Source organism: Chlorocebus sabaeus, chromosome 11, assembly GCF_047675955.1.
Source record: "Chlorocebus sabaeus isolate Y175 chromosome 11, mChlSab1.0.hap1, whole genome shotgun sequence".
In the NCBI taxonomy this organism is placed as follows: Eukaryota; Metazoa; Chordata; class Mammalia; order Primates; family Cercopithecidae; genus Chlorocebus; species Chlorocebus sabaeus.
This window is the reverse complement of record NC_132914.1, coordinates 25,575,895-25,592,922: the sequence shown is the minus strand read 5'-3', so window position 1 is coordinate 25,592,922 and position 17,028 is coordinate 25,575,895. Positions and strand designations below refer to the sequence as shown.

Below are 17,028 nucleotides of genomic sequence, written 5' to 3'. Positions count from 1 at the left end.
CATACTGCTAACTTTGTTTTGCCTATTTTTTGTCTGAGCAACAACCTAGTAATGTCTCATCAGGCAGTTAAGCAGGCATGCTAAATACCAGATAACACTGGGCTACTTGGAAAAGAGATTATTCTGTAATTTGCAAGCATTTCACCAGTTAGAGGATTTTGTTGAACCCAGTTACTATCCTTGTCAATTGGTAAAAATATCTAAGAGGGCCTGAGACTTACATTGAAAAGTAAAATAAAGTTTGGTCATTTGAGTGATGTCAGATGGCATTGAGTCATGAAACTAAGTGAAACTTAAAGGTGATTGAGAATGCAGCAGACCTCCAGAGAGTAACGGAGGTCCTTGGGTAGTGATAAAAATGGCATTTCTGGCTGGGCGCAGTGGCTCACACCTATAATCCCAACACTTTGGGAGGCCTAGGTTGGAGGATCACTTGAGGCCAGGTGTTCAAGACTAGCCTAGGCAACATAGTGAGAAACTTCCCCTAAAAAAAAGGAAAAAAATAAAAATAAAAATTTAAAAGAGCGCTTGAAAGGCAGTTTTAAAGGAGACTTACTCAGCAAGGTTTCCGCCAAATTTACAGTATTAAAAAGAAAGAATGATTGTGTGTTTTTGTTTCTGTTTTTTTTTTTTTTTTTTGAGACAGAATCTTACGCAATCTCAGCTCACTGCAGCCCCTCCCTCCTATGTTCAAGTGATTCTCATGCCTCAGCCTCCCATGTAGCTGGGATTACAGGTGTGCACCACCATGCCTAGCTAAATTTTGTATTTTTAGTAGAGTCGAGGTTTTGCCATGTTGGCCAGGCTGGTCTCAAACTCCTAGCCTCAAGTGATTTGCCCACCTTGTCCTCCCAAAGTGCTGAGATTATAGGCATGAGCCACCGCACCTGGCCTTGATTGTGGTTTTTTAATCAATGAGCTGCCATACTTCTGCTCTCCAGCAAAGGTTTTCTGTGAGAATTTTCTGTCAGCTAAGTAAAGGAATATCTTAATATTGGAAGAAATAAAATTTAGTCAGAGTTGTTTTCTACCTTTGTACGCAGCAACAATTAAAAGTAATTTGAAGAGTAGCTAATAAAAATTTCTGCTTGGATGGCTTAGGCATTTTAATTTTTTTAAGGTTGCCTGAGTAAATCTGAAAATAATAAATTATTACAGTTTTGCTCAAATAAAGAACATAAATAGAACAAAAAATACATAATTGGCTAGATTACATGAAAGCCTTTTTCCAAAATAGGAGTTTAGAGGCCAGGGCAAATAGGCAGGAAAAATAAATAAAGTGCATCCAAATTAGAAAAGAAGAAGTTAAATTAGCCTTCTTAGCAGATGACATTATCTTACACCTAGAAAAACCTAGACTCCCCCAAAAAACTTGGAGAACTGATAAGTGAATTCAGTAAAGTTGCAGGATATAAAATCAACATGCAAAAGTCAGGAGAATTTATGTAGGCTAACAGTGAACAATCTGAAAAAGAAATCAAGAAAGCAATCCTATTTATAATAGCTACAAAAAGTATGAGATACCTAGGAATCAATCTAACCAAAGACATGAGAGATCTATACAAGGAAAACTGTAAAACTGTGATTTTAAAAATTGAAGAAAACCCACAAAAGTGGAAAGATATTCCATGTTCATGGATTGGAAGAATTAATTTTGTTAAAATGACAATACCACCGAAAGCAATGTACAGATCCCTATTAAAATACTGATGACTTTCTTCACAGAAATAGGAAAAACAATCCTAAAATGTATATGGAACTACAAAAGACCCCGAATAGCCAAAGCAATTTGAGCAAAAAGAACAAAGTTAGAATCACCACACTACCTTACTTCAAAATTTATTATAAAACTATAATAACCAAAACAGCATAGTCCTGATATAAAAACAGACATAGTAGACCAATGGGACAGAATAGAGAACCCAGATACCTAAGTCCACATATTTACAGCCAACTCATCTTTGACAAAGGTGCCAAGAACTATAATGGGGAAGACAGTCTTTTCAATAAATGGTGCTGGGAAAATTGGATAATTATATGCAGAAAAATGAAACTAGATTCCCTTCTCTTGCCATACACAGAAATGAAAGTATATTAATGACTTGAATCTTAGACCTGAAACTGTGAAATTACTTGAAGAAAACATTGAGGAAATGCTTCAGGACATTGGTCTGAGCAAAGATCTCATTCTGTCACTCAGACTGGAGTGTAGTGGCATGAACCTGCTCACTGTGGCCTTGACTTCCCAGGCTCAAGCAATTCTCCCACCTTGGCTTCCCATGCTAGAACCACAGGTGCATGCCACCACATTCCACTAATTTTTGAATTTTTTTGTAGAGATGGAGTCTCACCATCTTGCCCAGACTGATCTCGAACTCCTGAACTCAAGGGATCCTCCCATCTCAGCCTCCCGAAGTGCTGAGATTACTAGCATGAGCCACTGTCCCTGACCAGCAAAGATTTCTTATGTAAGACCTGGAAAAGCATTGTCTATCAAAGCAAATATAGGCAATTGGGATTGTATCGAGCTGAAAAGCCTCTACACAGCAAAGAAAACAATCAACAAAGGGAATAGACTACCCAAAGAATGGGTGAAAAGATTTGCAAACTATCTATCTGACAAGGGATTAATAACCAGAATCTATAAGGACCTCAAACAACTGTATAGGAAAAATCTAGTAATCTGGTTTTAAAATGGGCATGAGACCTGAACAGACAACTCAATAGAAAAAAAAATTTTGATTTAAAGTGGATAAAAGATCTGAATGGACATTTCTCAAAAGAAGACATACAAATGGCGAGGAGGTACATGAAAAAAATGTGCAACATCACTAATCATCAGAGAAATGCAAAGCAAAACCACAATGTAAAACCCACTTGCCCCAGTTAAAATGGCTTGTATTTAAAAAAACAGGCAATAACAGATGCTGAGAGGATGTGGAGAAAGCGAACCGTCATATATTGTTGGTTGACATGTAAATAGTACAGCCACTACGGAGAACAGTATGGAGGGTCCTCAAAAACTAAAAGTAGAACTAGAACTTCCATGTGATCCAGCAATTCTACCACTTGGTATATATCCAAAAGAAAAAAAAAATCAGTATATCAAAGAGATATCTGCACTCTGGTGTCTATTGCGATAGTATTCACAATAGCCAAGATAAGGAATTAACCTAAATGTCTATCAACAGATGAATGGATAAAGAGAATGTGGCATATATATACACAATGGAGTACTATTCAGCCATGAAAAAAATGAAATCCTGTCATTTGCAGCAACATATATGGAACTGGAGGTCATTTTGTTAAGTGAAATAAACCAGGGACTGAAAGACAAATATTACAGATTCTCATGCAGGTGCTAAAAAAGTGGATCGCATGAAGACAGAGTAGATTAGAGGTTACCAGAGGCCGAGAAGGGGAGTGGGAAGGAGAAGATAAAGGAAAAAAAAAAACAAACAAGAATATAAATGTATTTATTACCACCATTAAACTGAACACTTAAAAATTGTACAGATGGTAAATTATATATGTGTATTTTATCTTAATTAAAATTTTTAAAATTAGGAGTTTAGAAATTTTTAAGAGAAATGTGCCCATAGTGATAAGAAAGAAAGACCCTTTTGGAAAGTTTTCTTGAACAAATTGTACAGTATTTTCTTGAACAAATTGTACATTCTGTAGCAGGTAATACACCAAATAAGATTTCAGGGTTACCTCTTGGAGAGTGTATGAAATAAGAAAATTTAGGTGGGCGTGATGGCTCATTCCTGTAATCCCAAAACTTTGGGAGGCTGATGCAGGAACATTACTTGAGGCTAGTACTTCAAGACCAGCCTAGGCAACATAGTAAGACCCAGTCTCCACAAAACAACCAAAAATTAGCAAGTATGGTGGCACACACCTGTAGTTCCAGCTACTTGGGAGGCTGGGGCAGGAGGAACACTTGAGGCCAGGAATATTAGGCTGCAGTGAGCTATGATTGTGCCACAGCACTCCACTCCAGCCTTCACTATAGAAAGAGACCCTGTCTTGAAAGGAAGGAGGGAGGGAGGGAGGAAGGGAAGGAAAGAAGGAAGAAAGAAGGAAGGAAGGAAGGAAGGAAGGAAGGAGGGAGGGAAGGAAGGAGGGAAGGAAGGAAGGGAATGTAAACTTATTTGATTTGGCTTAAAGGATTAATAGAAAAGGAAAACATAGTCTCTGGGCTGAGAAAAATTGAACTCTATTGAGTTACAATTGGAATAAAGATCTAAGTGGAGGTATTTGGAAGACATAATCATGAAGCTTTCACTGAGGAAGGAAACTCTAGGAGGCAAAAGCAGAAATGCAACTCATCAAAATTGAAATGGTGACAAAATACATGCATTCAAACCTGAAAGTGACTGAAAGAGAAGCCCAAACACACAATTTTGGGGTAAGATGGGAAACCATTACCAAAGTTCTCAGAAAGAACATTTTTAAAAGTAAGATTATAGAAGCCAAAAAGATGTGTATTAGTCTGTTCTCACACTGCTATAATGAACTACCTGAGACTGGGTAGTTTGTAAAGAAAAGAGGTTTTATTGACTCTTAGTTCTGCAGGCCATACAGGAGACATGGCTGGGGAGGCCTCGGGAAACTTACAGTCATGGCAGAAGGCAAAGGGGAAGCCAGTACGTATTACATAGTGGGAACAGGAGGAGGAGAGTGAGGGTGGGAGGTGCCACTCACTTTTTAAAACAAGCAGATCTCCTTCGAACTCACTCACTATCATGAGAACAGCAAGGGGAGGTTTGCTCCCATGATCCAATTACCTGACACCAGGCCCTTCCTCCAACATGGGGGATTACAATTCCAAATGAGATTTGGGTGGGGACACAAATTCAAACCATATCAGAATGTTAGTGACTAAAGTAAATGTTCTTGATTAACTCTTTAATGTATATATTGAGTGCAAGCCATATGCAAATTGAGGCTGTCAGCCAAGCTACTGGATTGTCTGTTTCTCCAAGAAAAATAAATTTCAGTAATTATTAAGGAAGCAGCATAGAATTGCATCATGTTTTACATTTCATTGCTTTTACCATTACATGGGAGCATGGATGTTTTCTACAAAGTGCTCTGATAAATTGAAGAAGAGGCCAACAACAGCCACCAAAAAAACCTTCAAGATTCTTGCCAGTATGGCCCAGGGGAAAAGTTTCCCTCATAACCACAGATTTGATTTTTCAACTTCTGTACTTCTGCATATGAGTAATAATCTCTGAGGTTAAGTATTCATCCCATTTAACTAATTGTCCACATAGCTCCCTGGGTCTTAGATTGCTCTATAAATACCTCCTAAGAGAAGAATTTTTCAAATGAAAGTTTCGTTTTTCCTTTTTCTTCTTTTAAAGCAACAAAGAAAAGCACGTCTGTGTTTATATTTAACCAAACTTAAACTTGGAGAGCATTGGCCATGTTGTCGACATGTTTCTTTTCTCTACTGTTAAACTCCTTACTATTCCAGTTACCGTCATACTCACCTTTGCCTCCGCCGCTTGGGGTCCTCTGTTCTGCACTTGTGTTTTGCTCTCTGATGCCCCCAGGTTTTGCTGCACCTTCTAGAAATTGCTCACCTGGATAAGGCCTTGGCTATCCTTTATGACTCATCTCCTTCAGGAAGCTTTTCAATTTCTCTTGAAGAATATTCCCTTCGCTCAGTCCAAATACACATTCAGTCACTTGAATACTGCTTCTTCCTCCAGTTTCCTAGTGCCAGGGATGATCCCCTAAGGCCTTTAAATTACGTTATAATTAGTCACACACTTGTCTCTGCTCTAGGGCTGTTTGAATTGTTCATTCTCTTTTTATACCTCCAGTGTTCAGCACAGAGCCTAGGGTATAATACATGTGCAGTAATGTTTCTTGAAGGAGTGAATGGGCAAGTGAAACACCAAACAAATACTAAAGAGCAAAACATGGATTACTCTTGTATATTAACACGTTAATGGGAGGAAGAGATGGGAGGAAGGTCTTGAATAATGTCAAATTATTTCTTAAGAGATCTTGATTTAGATTTTTTTTCAAAATGAAATACGTGTTGACACTGCTGTCAACAAATAATCAAATTAAAGCTAGAGCCTGGGTGTTAAGTATCAGGGGGAGCATGTGTGAATAACCAGCATTGCTGCTGTTGAAGCTCCATAAAGTAGGAAGCAGTGACTGCAAAGATCCAGAGACGGACATCTGAAGCATAGGAAAGGGGCAGCTTGAATGAGATAGGAGCAGGATCTGTATTGATTGCAGGTCACCAGATAGAATTTTAAAAATCTATGTTCTCACTGGTGGCTACAGTTTTCTAAGCACAAATGACTATTAGTGGTTATTGTGTTTTTCTTGTTTTCAATGGAGCAGCTCTATGACTTAGTTACATAAGAAGTGAAAGGCTCCACCCCTTTCCCTACTGATGTCCTAAGCTGTCCTCCATGTGCATACAAACTTTGTTTCCAGATTGCCCTGGTGTGACTCAGTGCCTGGACCAGCTTCCCAGCCTCTTCTGTTTTCAGCACATCCTCCTCCACGTGTTACAGGGTTACAAAGCTTTGCACAGCCTTTCAATAGGGTTTAGAGCAAGAATGCAGATTGCTACCTGGTAGGCAGCACTGACTATATTTTCACTGGCGCTGCATAGAGTGACTGCATGACATGCAGGTTGTGCTTTTGTTCTGCCAGGAATTTTCAGTTGAATGTAAAAGGCATTTAGCAAAGGCCGTATGAAATTATCTGCCGTATGTAACTCGAATGTGAGGTAATGAACTTGTCATTAGTCGTGTTTTAGTTTAGTGTTCTAGCTGGAATTTGCAAAAGATTAAAATTCTGCACATTTCATTGAGTCTTCCACATGGGCTCAAAATACCATCCCACAGGCTCGACCTGACTTGCCACGTTGCTTTGACACCATCTTTGATTCCAGTGAACAAAACTAAGTAAGTGTGACTTACAGCCGCCCTACCAAACATTGAAGGTGTGAGCCTGTGCTGTTTCGTAATGACAATGACAAGAGTATAATGACATCCTAGTCCATGAAGACATGTTTTCTCTTTTCCCTCCCTCTGTATACACTTACACAGTGTATAATATAATATAATTTATATTTCTGCTTAAATCTGCCATCTCTGCTTAGAATTATTTTCCCTTGAAAAATTAAATTGCATTATCCATCAGCCAAATGGAAAATTTGATTACTAAATACCTAGTTCTAGACATTATGAATTGCCTGTAATATCACATTTCTTGGGTACTTCTCAGAATGCTCTGATTTTACATAAAAGCATAAATTACAGAATGAGAGGAGTAAAGTTTAGTGCGTATTTTGCAGGTTCGTAGAGTGATATGTGGCCTATGACTGTCATTATAATCAAAATTGATTTTTGATCATTTGTAAAACTAAAACAACTAATTGAAAGCAAATTTACTTTAACTGATGAAATTCAAGATGAAGTGACAGTGGTCATGAATCTCAGTTCTGTAGATCTGCTAAAATGCCAATACACTGACAGTCAATTGTTATTAATGGCAAAAGTGTTTAATATATTAATGGGAATCCAAATAAGGAAAAGAAAACACATATTTTGACCTTACTTTAAGTCATGTTGACATTGTACATAAATCAGGTAGAATTTGAAGATGTTTCATCCAGCATTCATTATGAAGCAACAGAGTCAATAGTGGGCAGTTACAGTCTGTAGGCAATGCTTTCTGGTGTGGATTATGCCAAAAACTTACAGTCATTTGACTTCCTTTATTCCCCTTTTCATGTAAACTACCAGGTGGTGGGTAGACCCATTCTTGGCTGTCAGTATTTTTACCACTTGGATAGATTCTGCTGTCTGAGGTCTTTAAGAGAAACGCAGCACATGTACAGTGTGATATAGGAGAAAGAACATCAGACAGAGGCAGAGAACTGGGCTTGTCAAAATTAAGGGTGACCTAGAGCCTTAGTGTCCTTATATGTAAGATGAGGAGCTTGGATTAAAATTCATTGCTCTTTACACTTGATTTTTATGCAGCAGAACTTTCTTCAAAAGAGATCATTCCTGGAATCCCAATATACAAAATGGATAAAAGTAGGATTGTTCTGAAGTAAAGAAGTAAAATCCAGAGCCCCACTTATTTGAGTCATCTCCTACCTTTTAGATGGTCATTGTTTCTAGTTCAGAAATTCTGATGTTTTATATTAATGTAAACTAAAGTTAAATTAGGACTAGAGGAGCCATTTCTTGTGAAAATAGACGTAGTCCGAGTGATTTAGGCAAACCCGTAGTGACAGATTTAGTGGACTGCTGCACTGGGTTGGAAAGATGTGTTCCAAGTCAGTCTCAATACACAAGGCTCGGTGAACAGGTGGGGAGCAGTCTTGGTGGTGGTCAAGAACATGGAATTTGCTGCGAGAGAGACCTTGGTTAGGGTCTTCCATTTGTTAACTGCAAACTTGAGCAAGTTACTCAATCTCCCTAATACTCAGTTTTGTCATCCATAAAATGGATTGATAATGGTACCTTCTGTGTACAGTTACTATGAGTATTAAATGAGGTAATAAGCCTGTAAAACTCCTGGCATGATAACATTGGCCTACAATAATTGCTCATAGAGTGAGAACTTATTATAAACACAGGCATTTTTGTTGAATGACTGACTGATTGAATGAATGAATATAGAACTAGATTTCTATTTGTGATGTATGGAATATCTGTGTTTCATTTAATTTCATTTCAAATATTAAAATTCAGGCTTGCTTTTAAACCAAAGTACTTGCTGATGCAAAGAATCTAATTCTGACTGTGATACAGTTTCATCACTTTTGAAGGAATAAGAAAAATGCTAACATAGCATGAACAACTTCGATTAAGAGAACAGAGTCTCTGTTAAAATCCATGGGACTTATCAACTTCATATTTTTGTTTATGAACATGAAACGCTCTCTAGTGTACATCAGAATCATTTGATGCTTGCTGAATTGCAGGTTGCTGGAACCCGTCCCCGAAGTTTCTGATTCAGTCTGAGATGAAGTCTGGGAATTTGCATTTTTAACTTGTTGTCAGGTGATACTGATGCTAGTGGTCTGGGAATACACTTTGAGGATCGCTTTTTCAAAGTCACAGTCATTAAACAAGCTAACTCAATGAGAAATGATAATAAAAAGGCATGTACCTAAATAGATAAAGGATCAATACCAGCTATGAATTTGCATTCAGCAATAATTGTAAAATTTGTAATTCTTTTCAGGTATTTGGTTGTTTAAAAACTCCCTATGTATGCTTTTATCTTATTTGTTATATGGTGTGTCTCTTTTCCTCTCTTTCTCTCTAATCCAGTTTTTAATGTGAAAATGTTGTTCAAAGCAGAAGCAAACCTTTTGTGTAACCTTGGTGGTATTACATTTGTTTGTAAGCTATTTCTGCCCTGTTAGCTTTTGTACTGAAACATGTTTTCTTGCTTTTCTTGCAGTATGGAAGAGAAGAGAGCGACTGGACAATTGTGCTATCCTGAGTGGAAAATAGAGGATACCAACTGTATGCTACTGGGACAGACTGTTGTATTTGAATTGTGATAGATTTCTTTGGCTACCTGTTAGCACTTGTGCATAATGTAGTTTGTAGTATCAGTGTGTTACAAGAGTGATTGTTTCTTCATGCCAGAGAATATGAATTGCAATCATCAAATGGTGTTTCGTAACTTGGTAGTAGTAGCTTACCTTATCTAGAAAAATATTAATGTAAGCCATATAACATGGGATTTTCCTCAATGATTTAGTGCCTCCCTTTGTACTTCACTGAGATACTAAAATAGTAGTTTATTCTTTAATGTAAGTTACATTCTGCTCCTCAACCAAATGCAATTTTTTTGTGTGTGTTTGAAAGCTAAGTTGAGAACATTTCATAGGTTACATTTCCTGCAGCCTATCTTTATCCACAGAAAGTGTTTTCTTTTTTTTCAATCAAGACTTTTAAAACTGGATTTCCTCCCATCACAGTTTTTTGCAGGCCCTCCAAGTCCATCTTAAGGTAAATTTCTCTCTTCTTCCTGATGTCACAGCCTGAGCATACTCATGCGTTAGGAAGACCTGAGTGCATTTCCCACCATTGTCCTTTCCACATTATATTGTAGCTTGCTGTCTGTCAGGCGACTACAAGACTGAGGGTCTTGTGCCTTATAGATCTTTGTATCCCCAGTGGCTGACACATAGTAGGTACTCAGTAAATGGTTTTATAATGAATTAATGAACATTTTGCTTCTATAGAAGTGTACATTCTTTGTTTCTATATTATGAAACCTCTTTATTAGAATTTGTGATTGATTCTGACACTGTATAGATTTACCTTATATTGTCTTTATTTTCCATGAGCTACTAAGTCATTAGAGATACTCTGAAGCGTAGTCAGTTTAGGAAATAATTTCATATTGACTGTGTTGGAATTGTCTTGGAATTGAAGATATATCCCTAGAGCAGGGGACCCCAACCCCCAGGCCACAGAGCACACAGCAGGAGGAGGTGAGTGGTGGGACAACGAGAAGCTTCATCTGTATTTACAGCTACTTCCCATCACTCACATTACCACCTGAGCTCCACCTCTTGTCAGGTCAGTGGCAGCATTAGATTCTCATAGGAGCACAAATCCTATTGTGAACTGTGCATGCAAGGGATCTGGGCTATGTGCTCCTTATGAGAATCTAATGCCTGATGATCTGAGGTGGAAGAGTTTCATCCTGAAACCACCCTCCACCCTGCAGTCTGTGGGAAAATTGTCTCCCACAAAACTGGTCCCTGGTGCCAAAAAGATTGGGGACCACTGCTCTATAGAGAGGTCATGATATCATACCAACCAAATGGAAATGACAAGTGTTTTATGTTAAGTGTTAATTACAGAAATAATTTTTTTTTTTTTTTTTTTTTTTGGTAGAAAACAAAGAGGCATACTCTGATTTTTATACTGTTGCAGGTGCTCTTTTCTTTGAATGGAGATTTGATGAGCAAGTGGTTAGGATACAGGGAGAACTATTATGGGTGATATTTTCCGTGTTTAGGAGCTGTGAGTTAAAATTGTATCCTTTCTGGTTTCTCTAGGGAAAGTCAAATCTTGACAGCAAACATTTTTCCTTGGAAGGTCAACTCTCAGACATTGTATTTTGGTTTCCCTCAGTCCTCATAACTTTCTTCTTGCTGAACATATTTTATTCTCTTTTCAGAGAAGGGGAAAAAAAAGGATTCTAAAAGTTTGATGCATTGGAAAAATTTCCTTGAGGCAGTTAGCAATGCACAGCAAATGGGCTTTGATTCTTTTCCAAAACTTTTAGCCATAGGGTCTTTTATACACAGGAATAGTAAAATGAAAATCGAGAAATATAAGATGAAAAGGAATGGTAAAAATATCTTTTAGGGGGCTTTTAATTGGTGATCTGAAATCTTGGGAGAGGCTGTTCTTTTCAGACCTGAGGTGCTCTTGACTGTCTCCTGCACACTGTATACCCCAAGCAGCATTCTAAGGGTGTGCTTTCGCTTCGGCTAACTCCTTTGACCTCATTCTTAATATAGTAGTCTAGGAAAAAGTTGCAAGTAATTTAAACTGTCTAGTAGTACACAGGAACTAAATTCCTATTCCTATGAGAAATGAGAATTATTTATTTGCCATGAATACATTTTATACTTTGCATCTCCACTTTTATTGTGGCGAGACATGCCCATTGGGAAAGTTAGAGAACATTATGTGTGTATCATTTCTTTCATAAAACCTTAAGAGCATTTTTAAGCCCTTTTCATCAGACCCAGTGAAAACTAAGGATAGAATGTTTTTAAAACCTGGAGGTCTCCTGATACAGAGAACATGACCCACCATTGTCATTTAAGGAATAAGACAGGAAATTGACCTTGACGCTTTCTTGTTAAATAGATTTAACAGGAACATCTGCACATCTTTTTTCCTTGTGCACTATTTGTTTAATTGCAGTGGATTAATACAGCAAGAGTGCCACATTATAACTAGGCAATTATCCATTCTTCAAGACTTAGTTATTGTCACACTAATTGGTCATTTAAGGCATAAGATAGTCTAGCATTGGGAACATGTGAAGCTAATCTGCTCAAAAAGATCAACAAATTAATATTGTTGCTGATATTTGCATAATTGGCTGCAATTATTTAATGTTTAATTGGGTTGATCAAATGAGATTCAGCAATTTACATGTGCATTAATATAAACAGAACTGGTGGCACTTGAAATGATAATGATTAACTTATATTGCAATGTTCCCTTCCTTTCACTTTTTTCAGTTTTTACATTTCAGACCGAATTTGTCAGCTTTTTTGAAAATACATCGGTAGAAACCAAGATTTTAAAGTGAAGTATCAAGACAAAGGCAAAACCTGAGCAGTTCCTAAAAAGATTTGCTGTTAGAAATTTTCTTTGTGGTGGTCATTTATTAAGGATTCAACTCGTGATACACCAACAGAGGAGTTGGCTTCAGAGACATGTTCCCTGCTCTCTAGTACAGGAATGAATACATTTATAACACCTGCTTTAGCCTTTGTTTTCAAAAGCACAAAAGAAAAGTAAAAAGGAAAGAGAAACAAGTGACTGAGAAGTCTTGTTAGGGAATCAGGTTTTTTTTCTACCTGGTAAACATCCTCTATTCTTTTCTCAAAAGATTGCTGTAAGAAAAAAAAAAAAAAAAAGAGGCAGAGGCAGGCAGCAGCAAGAAAGCAGAGCGTAACATCAGCTAGATGGTGACATGCAATGTGAGCTCTCTTGAAGACATGGGAAACCTACATTATACACCTTGGGTTAAAATTCTTCACCATATTAGTTTTGTTGCTTCATAAAATTGTACCTAAGCAAGTGATCTTGCTTGCCTCAAATCCAAGCAGTCTTGAACACCTGAAGGCGATTAATGAGTATATCTTAGTCAAAAGAATTGTTGGAGCTTTTTATTAAAGCTGCAGTTTCAGTTCTGCTTTTGGGGAATTGTGCTATGCAAGCAGCTGCCAAAATAAGCTCATTTATTTTTTCCAGTCCCACTCACTCAGTGCTCAGTCACTATATTCTGTTTCCTTTTTTTTTTTTTCAACTTGCATATTTGGTTTCCCCTTATGATTGGGAAAGATGAATTTTCAGCAGAAAACAGTATTTGTTCACTTTCAAAGAGTGATAGTTTCTAAAACATTTAGAGCAATAAGTATTCATCAGAGGTACCAAATGAGGCAGAAGACTTAAGGGTTAGAGAAAACCCCTTATTTCATGTCTTGATTCTAAAATGATCAAAGGACTTTTCCTTGTAATGTGGATTTCTTCTTATGTGGATATGTAAAAACTTCAGTTATAAGTAGTAATGCTAGCAGGTAATTTTAGTGGACATTTTATAACAACTGTCACTTTGTTTTGCCACATGTAGTTTGTTCAGCTGTTTTCCAGATATTTCCCCCCAAAAGGAGGCAAAGGGTGCCAGCTTTTCAATGAGCATTACGTATTACTTGGCAAAGATGATGAAGACTCTATTAATAGTGAATTTGATAAATGTTGACATAACCAACAATAGAGATTAGGAAGTTAGTTTTAGGAAATCAATGGCATATAGACATTACCCTCATGGAGTTTGTATTCTACTACTTGAACTGATTGTAGCTATAAAAGCAATAGTTAGATAGCTGAATAGTTAGATCATAAGCAAGGAAGGCCAGAGTACATCTCTTATCAAGAAATCAATGAATAGTTGATCTCATTTTTAAAGCAACGTTATCCTTCTTTAATTCCTTCCTTTCTTCTAGTGCAAAACTACTTAATTAGGTTAGTGTTCATACCACGCTCATCTGGTGTGAATTACCTCCTCCCTCTTTACTGTTTACTACCAACCTAGTACATGTGTTGACTGTGTTCTTTTCAAACAATGTTGAGTTGTCATGGTGCATCTAATAAATTAACACCACAGATTACTGCATCCTTGCTGATCTTCTTAAATGCAAAGCCAGATTATATGGACATAAACAAAGAAAATGATCCTAGAGTGAATTTTTCTAGAAAATATCTATTATGAACCATGCTGTTTAAAGTGTTAGCTTGAAGGTGATGGATCCAGCTATTCAGAAAGTAACTTTCTTATAACCATTATTTTGCACAGTATGAGGTCTTAAATGTATTGAAAGAGATAAATTTTTATCATGACCAAAACCCCTTTTAAAGATTCAAAGGTGGAAGAAAGTGATTTATTTTTTCTCTTAAGCATACATATATAAAAGACTTCTCGGATGTTTAATTTGGGGAGGTTGATAATGAAACATATCAACAGAGTATAGTAGTTATAGCAGTGTTTGTGGATAAATAATTCCCTGGGGTCAGACGTATATAAACATATTTGCTTTAGTAAATGATAAAGGCATGAAATCAGTCTAAAAAATTGAAGTGGAGGGTGATGGGGGAGAAAAAACAGAATTTGAAGCGCCCTTTCAAATCTGCTGGATACAAGTATTGAAGTTTTAAGTCATCTTATTTTGTCTGAAAGTGTGTTTTTCATTCTACAATAGACCCAGTCAACAAGACCTGTAACTTGAGTTGCATGATGTTCAGTTTGTGTAATCTACTGTTGGGATGGTAAGAATTGATGCAGGCTGTGGTGTAGGAATGAATTAAAGTATAGTTTCACTGGCTTTTCTCTACATATCGACCATCACAATGGCTAGGTTTCCTGTTGCTCACTATTGGATTATGGAGAAAATTTTCATGAAAGGTGATATCAGAGGAAGAATAAGTGGAGGTAGAGAAGAAAGGAATGATAGAGGGGGGGGAAAACAAAACATATTTCTGTGTCATCCAAAGGAGCTTTTTCCTTATTCTGTCAAGCACTGAGATCTTCAGCTTTCAATGTAGTTGCTAAAAACAAATTATGCTGCTAGGTAGTGATTAAATATAGCGAACACTTCATCAGATATTAGAATTAGGTCACACCATTGAGGTTATAATCTGAGGGTTGTGTTACATAGAAACCACTTTAGATTATTATCAATTTGGACTAGACTTTATTTTATAATTGCATAGTCAGTAATATCTATTGTGTCATTTTTTCAACCATTTTATTCTAAGATCCGTGAAGCTTCTTGAGGCCAAATAAAAGAATAAGTTTAGACGAGAAGTAGATTGTAACTTTTTTCCCTTGGAGATACCATTTACCACTATCTCCCTATCCTAATAGGTGGAAGGTTTACTGAATTGGAAATTGGTTGAATATTAGTTTTTAACTAAAATGTGCAATAACACATTGCGTTTTCCTCAAACTAGTTTCGTATGATCATTAAAGTCATTCTCAGGGTTAAGAAAGGAATGTAAATATCTGCCTCAATTTGTCCTTCACCGGTAAGTTTCTAAAGGGTGCAGATTTTGAGTCAGGTCTTAAAACTAAGCTCACAAATCTGGATGCATTTCTAAATTCTGCAAATGTTTCCTGGGGTGACAACAACAATGAATAATCCCACAGTATACCTCAGTATCTAATACATGGAACTGGGGCTCAACCCACTGTTTTTAAGAATTTGCGCTTACTTGTGGCTGAGGAAAAATAAGTAGTCTGAGGAAGCAGTTTTTAAATTCGAGCTTATAGATAGAAACAGAATATCAACTTAATTATGAAACTGTTAGAACCTGTTCTCTTGTATCTGAATCTGATTGCAGTTGCTATTGTAATGATAAACCTCAGCCATTACAAGTCTCAAATATCTTAGCTGTGTAGTGATTCTTGAAATTCTTTTTAAGAAAAATTGAGTAGAAGGAAATAAACACTTTGTAAATGAGGCTTGGCTTTTATGAAAGATCATTTGCAGGCTATGTTAAAAGGATGTTAGCTCACTAAAAGTGTAATAATGGAAATGCGGAAAATATCGTAGGTAAAGGAAACTACCTCATTCTCTGAAGGTTTTGCCGAAGCACAATTAAACGTTCAAAATGGCTTTGTTACACCAGAGCCATCTGGTGTGAAGAACTCTATATTTGTATGTTGAGAGGGCATGGAATAATTGTATTTTGCTGGCAATAGACACATTCTTTATTATTTGCAGGTTCCTCATCAAATCTGTAATTATGCACAGTTTCTGTTATCAATAAAACAAAAGAATCCTGTTTGTGTGGTTTCATGAACTCAGCATTGTTGAATGCATGAAGTAATAGTGCTTAATTAACATTTTTATGATGTCCCAAGGTTTCTGGTCAAGGGAAGTAAATGTAGGATAGTATTTTTACACCAAAATGACACAGAGAGAATTGAGCACACCAGAAAGACCAGAAACCACACCACTGGATAGAGGTTAAATATGTTTCTTTTTCAAACATTTGGACAAGAAAAAAAAAAAGGGCATTTAAAAATTCTCCTTTCCCCTGGTTATGGATTTATCTATAGTCAAACTTAGCTTTGCTGTTTGAGATTTGCACAGAATGGGGGGAATAGATTACTTCTTCCCATTCGTTGTCATAATGGATCTACCTCACTGATAAACACCGTATATCTATATGTGGTTAACTAGCTTTAGAATAAAAGAAACTTTAAAAAGTAAAAGGCCTAGAGATTTTCAATGATGTGTGCCTTTTAGCCAAACCAGGCCTTGCAGAAATTGTCCTCAAAAGCACCAAGGGAGAATAAAGCCAAGTGCAGAATTACCCAAGGGTCACACATTTTGTATTCATTTTATATAATTTGCCCGAATGATTTGAAGTGCAGCAAAACCTAAAGTTTTGCAAAGAGTTACTGTAAACTGAACTTAAAAATGTCAGAGTGCTCAGTGACCCTCTTCTCCAGACCCTGTCAACCTGTGAAAATATTGGCCTTCATTCAGATCGCTCAAGAAGTTACGTGCAGAGTTTGGAAGGTCTAGGCAAAGGTTATTAGTCAAGTGTTCTTACAGTGTCAACGCTCAACTCCCACAAGCGTGAGAAAGAGAGACCTGTCATTCCTGAGGGTGATGACATACATTTACTGGAGCTTATATAATTTATCAGATAAGACAGCAGTCTCCTTCAGGATAGAAAGTGTGTT

General features: G+C 37.0%; 1 protein-coding gene across 10 annotated transcripts in view; it reads left to right on the top strand.

Annotated features, from left to right (window-relative positions):
• BCAT1 (branched chain amino acid transaminase 1) overlaps positions 1-16,118 on the top strand; it is a 135,523-nt gene extending 119,405 nt beyond the window's left edge. For 9 of the 10 annotated variants that reach the window (XM_073020550.1, XM_007967934.3, XM_073020551.1 and 6 more), the window contains one exon: positions 9,469-16,118. In XM_073020550.1, coding sequence (XP_072876651.1) covers positions 9,469-9,510 — 42 coding nt within the window. In that variant the 3' untranslated portion in view covers positions 9,511-16,118. Of the gene's footprint in view, positions 1-6,854; positions 6,963-9,468 lie in introns of those variants that run through there. The other variant, XM_073020552.1, reaches the window with a different exon arrangement.
• The last annotated feature ends 910 nt before the right edge of the window (positions 16,119-17,028 follow it).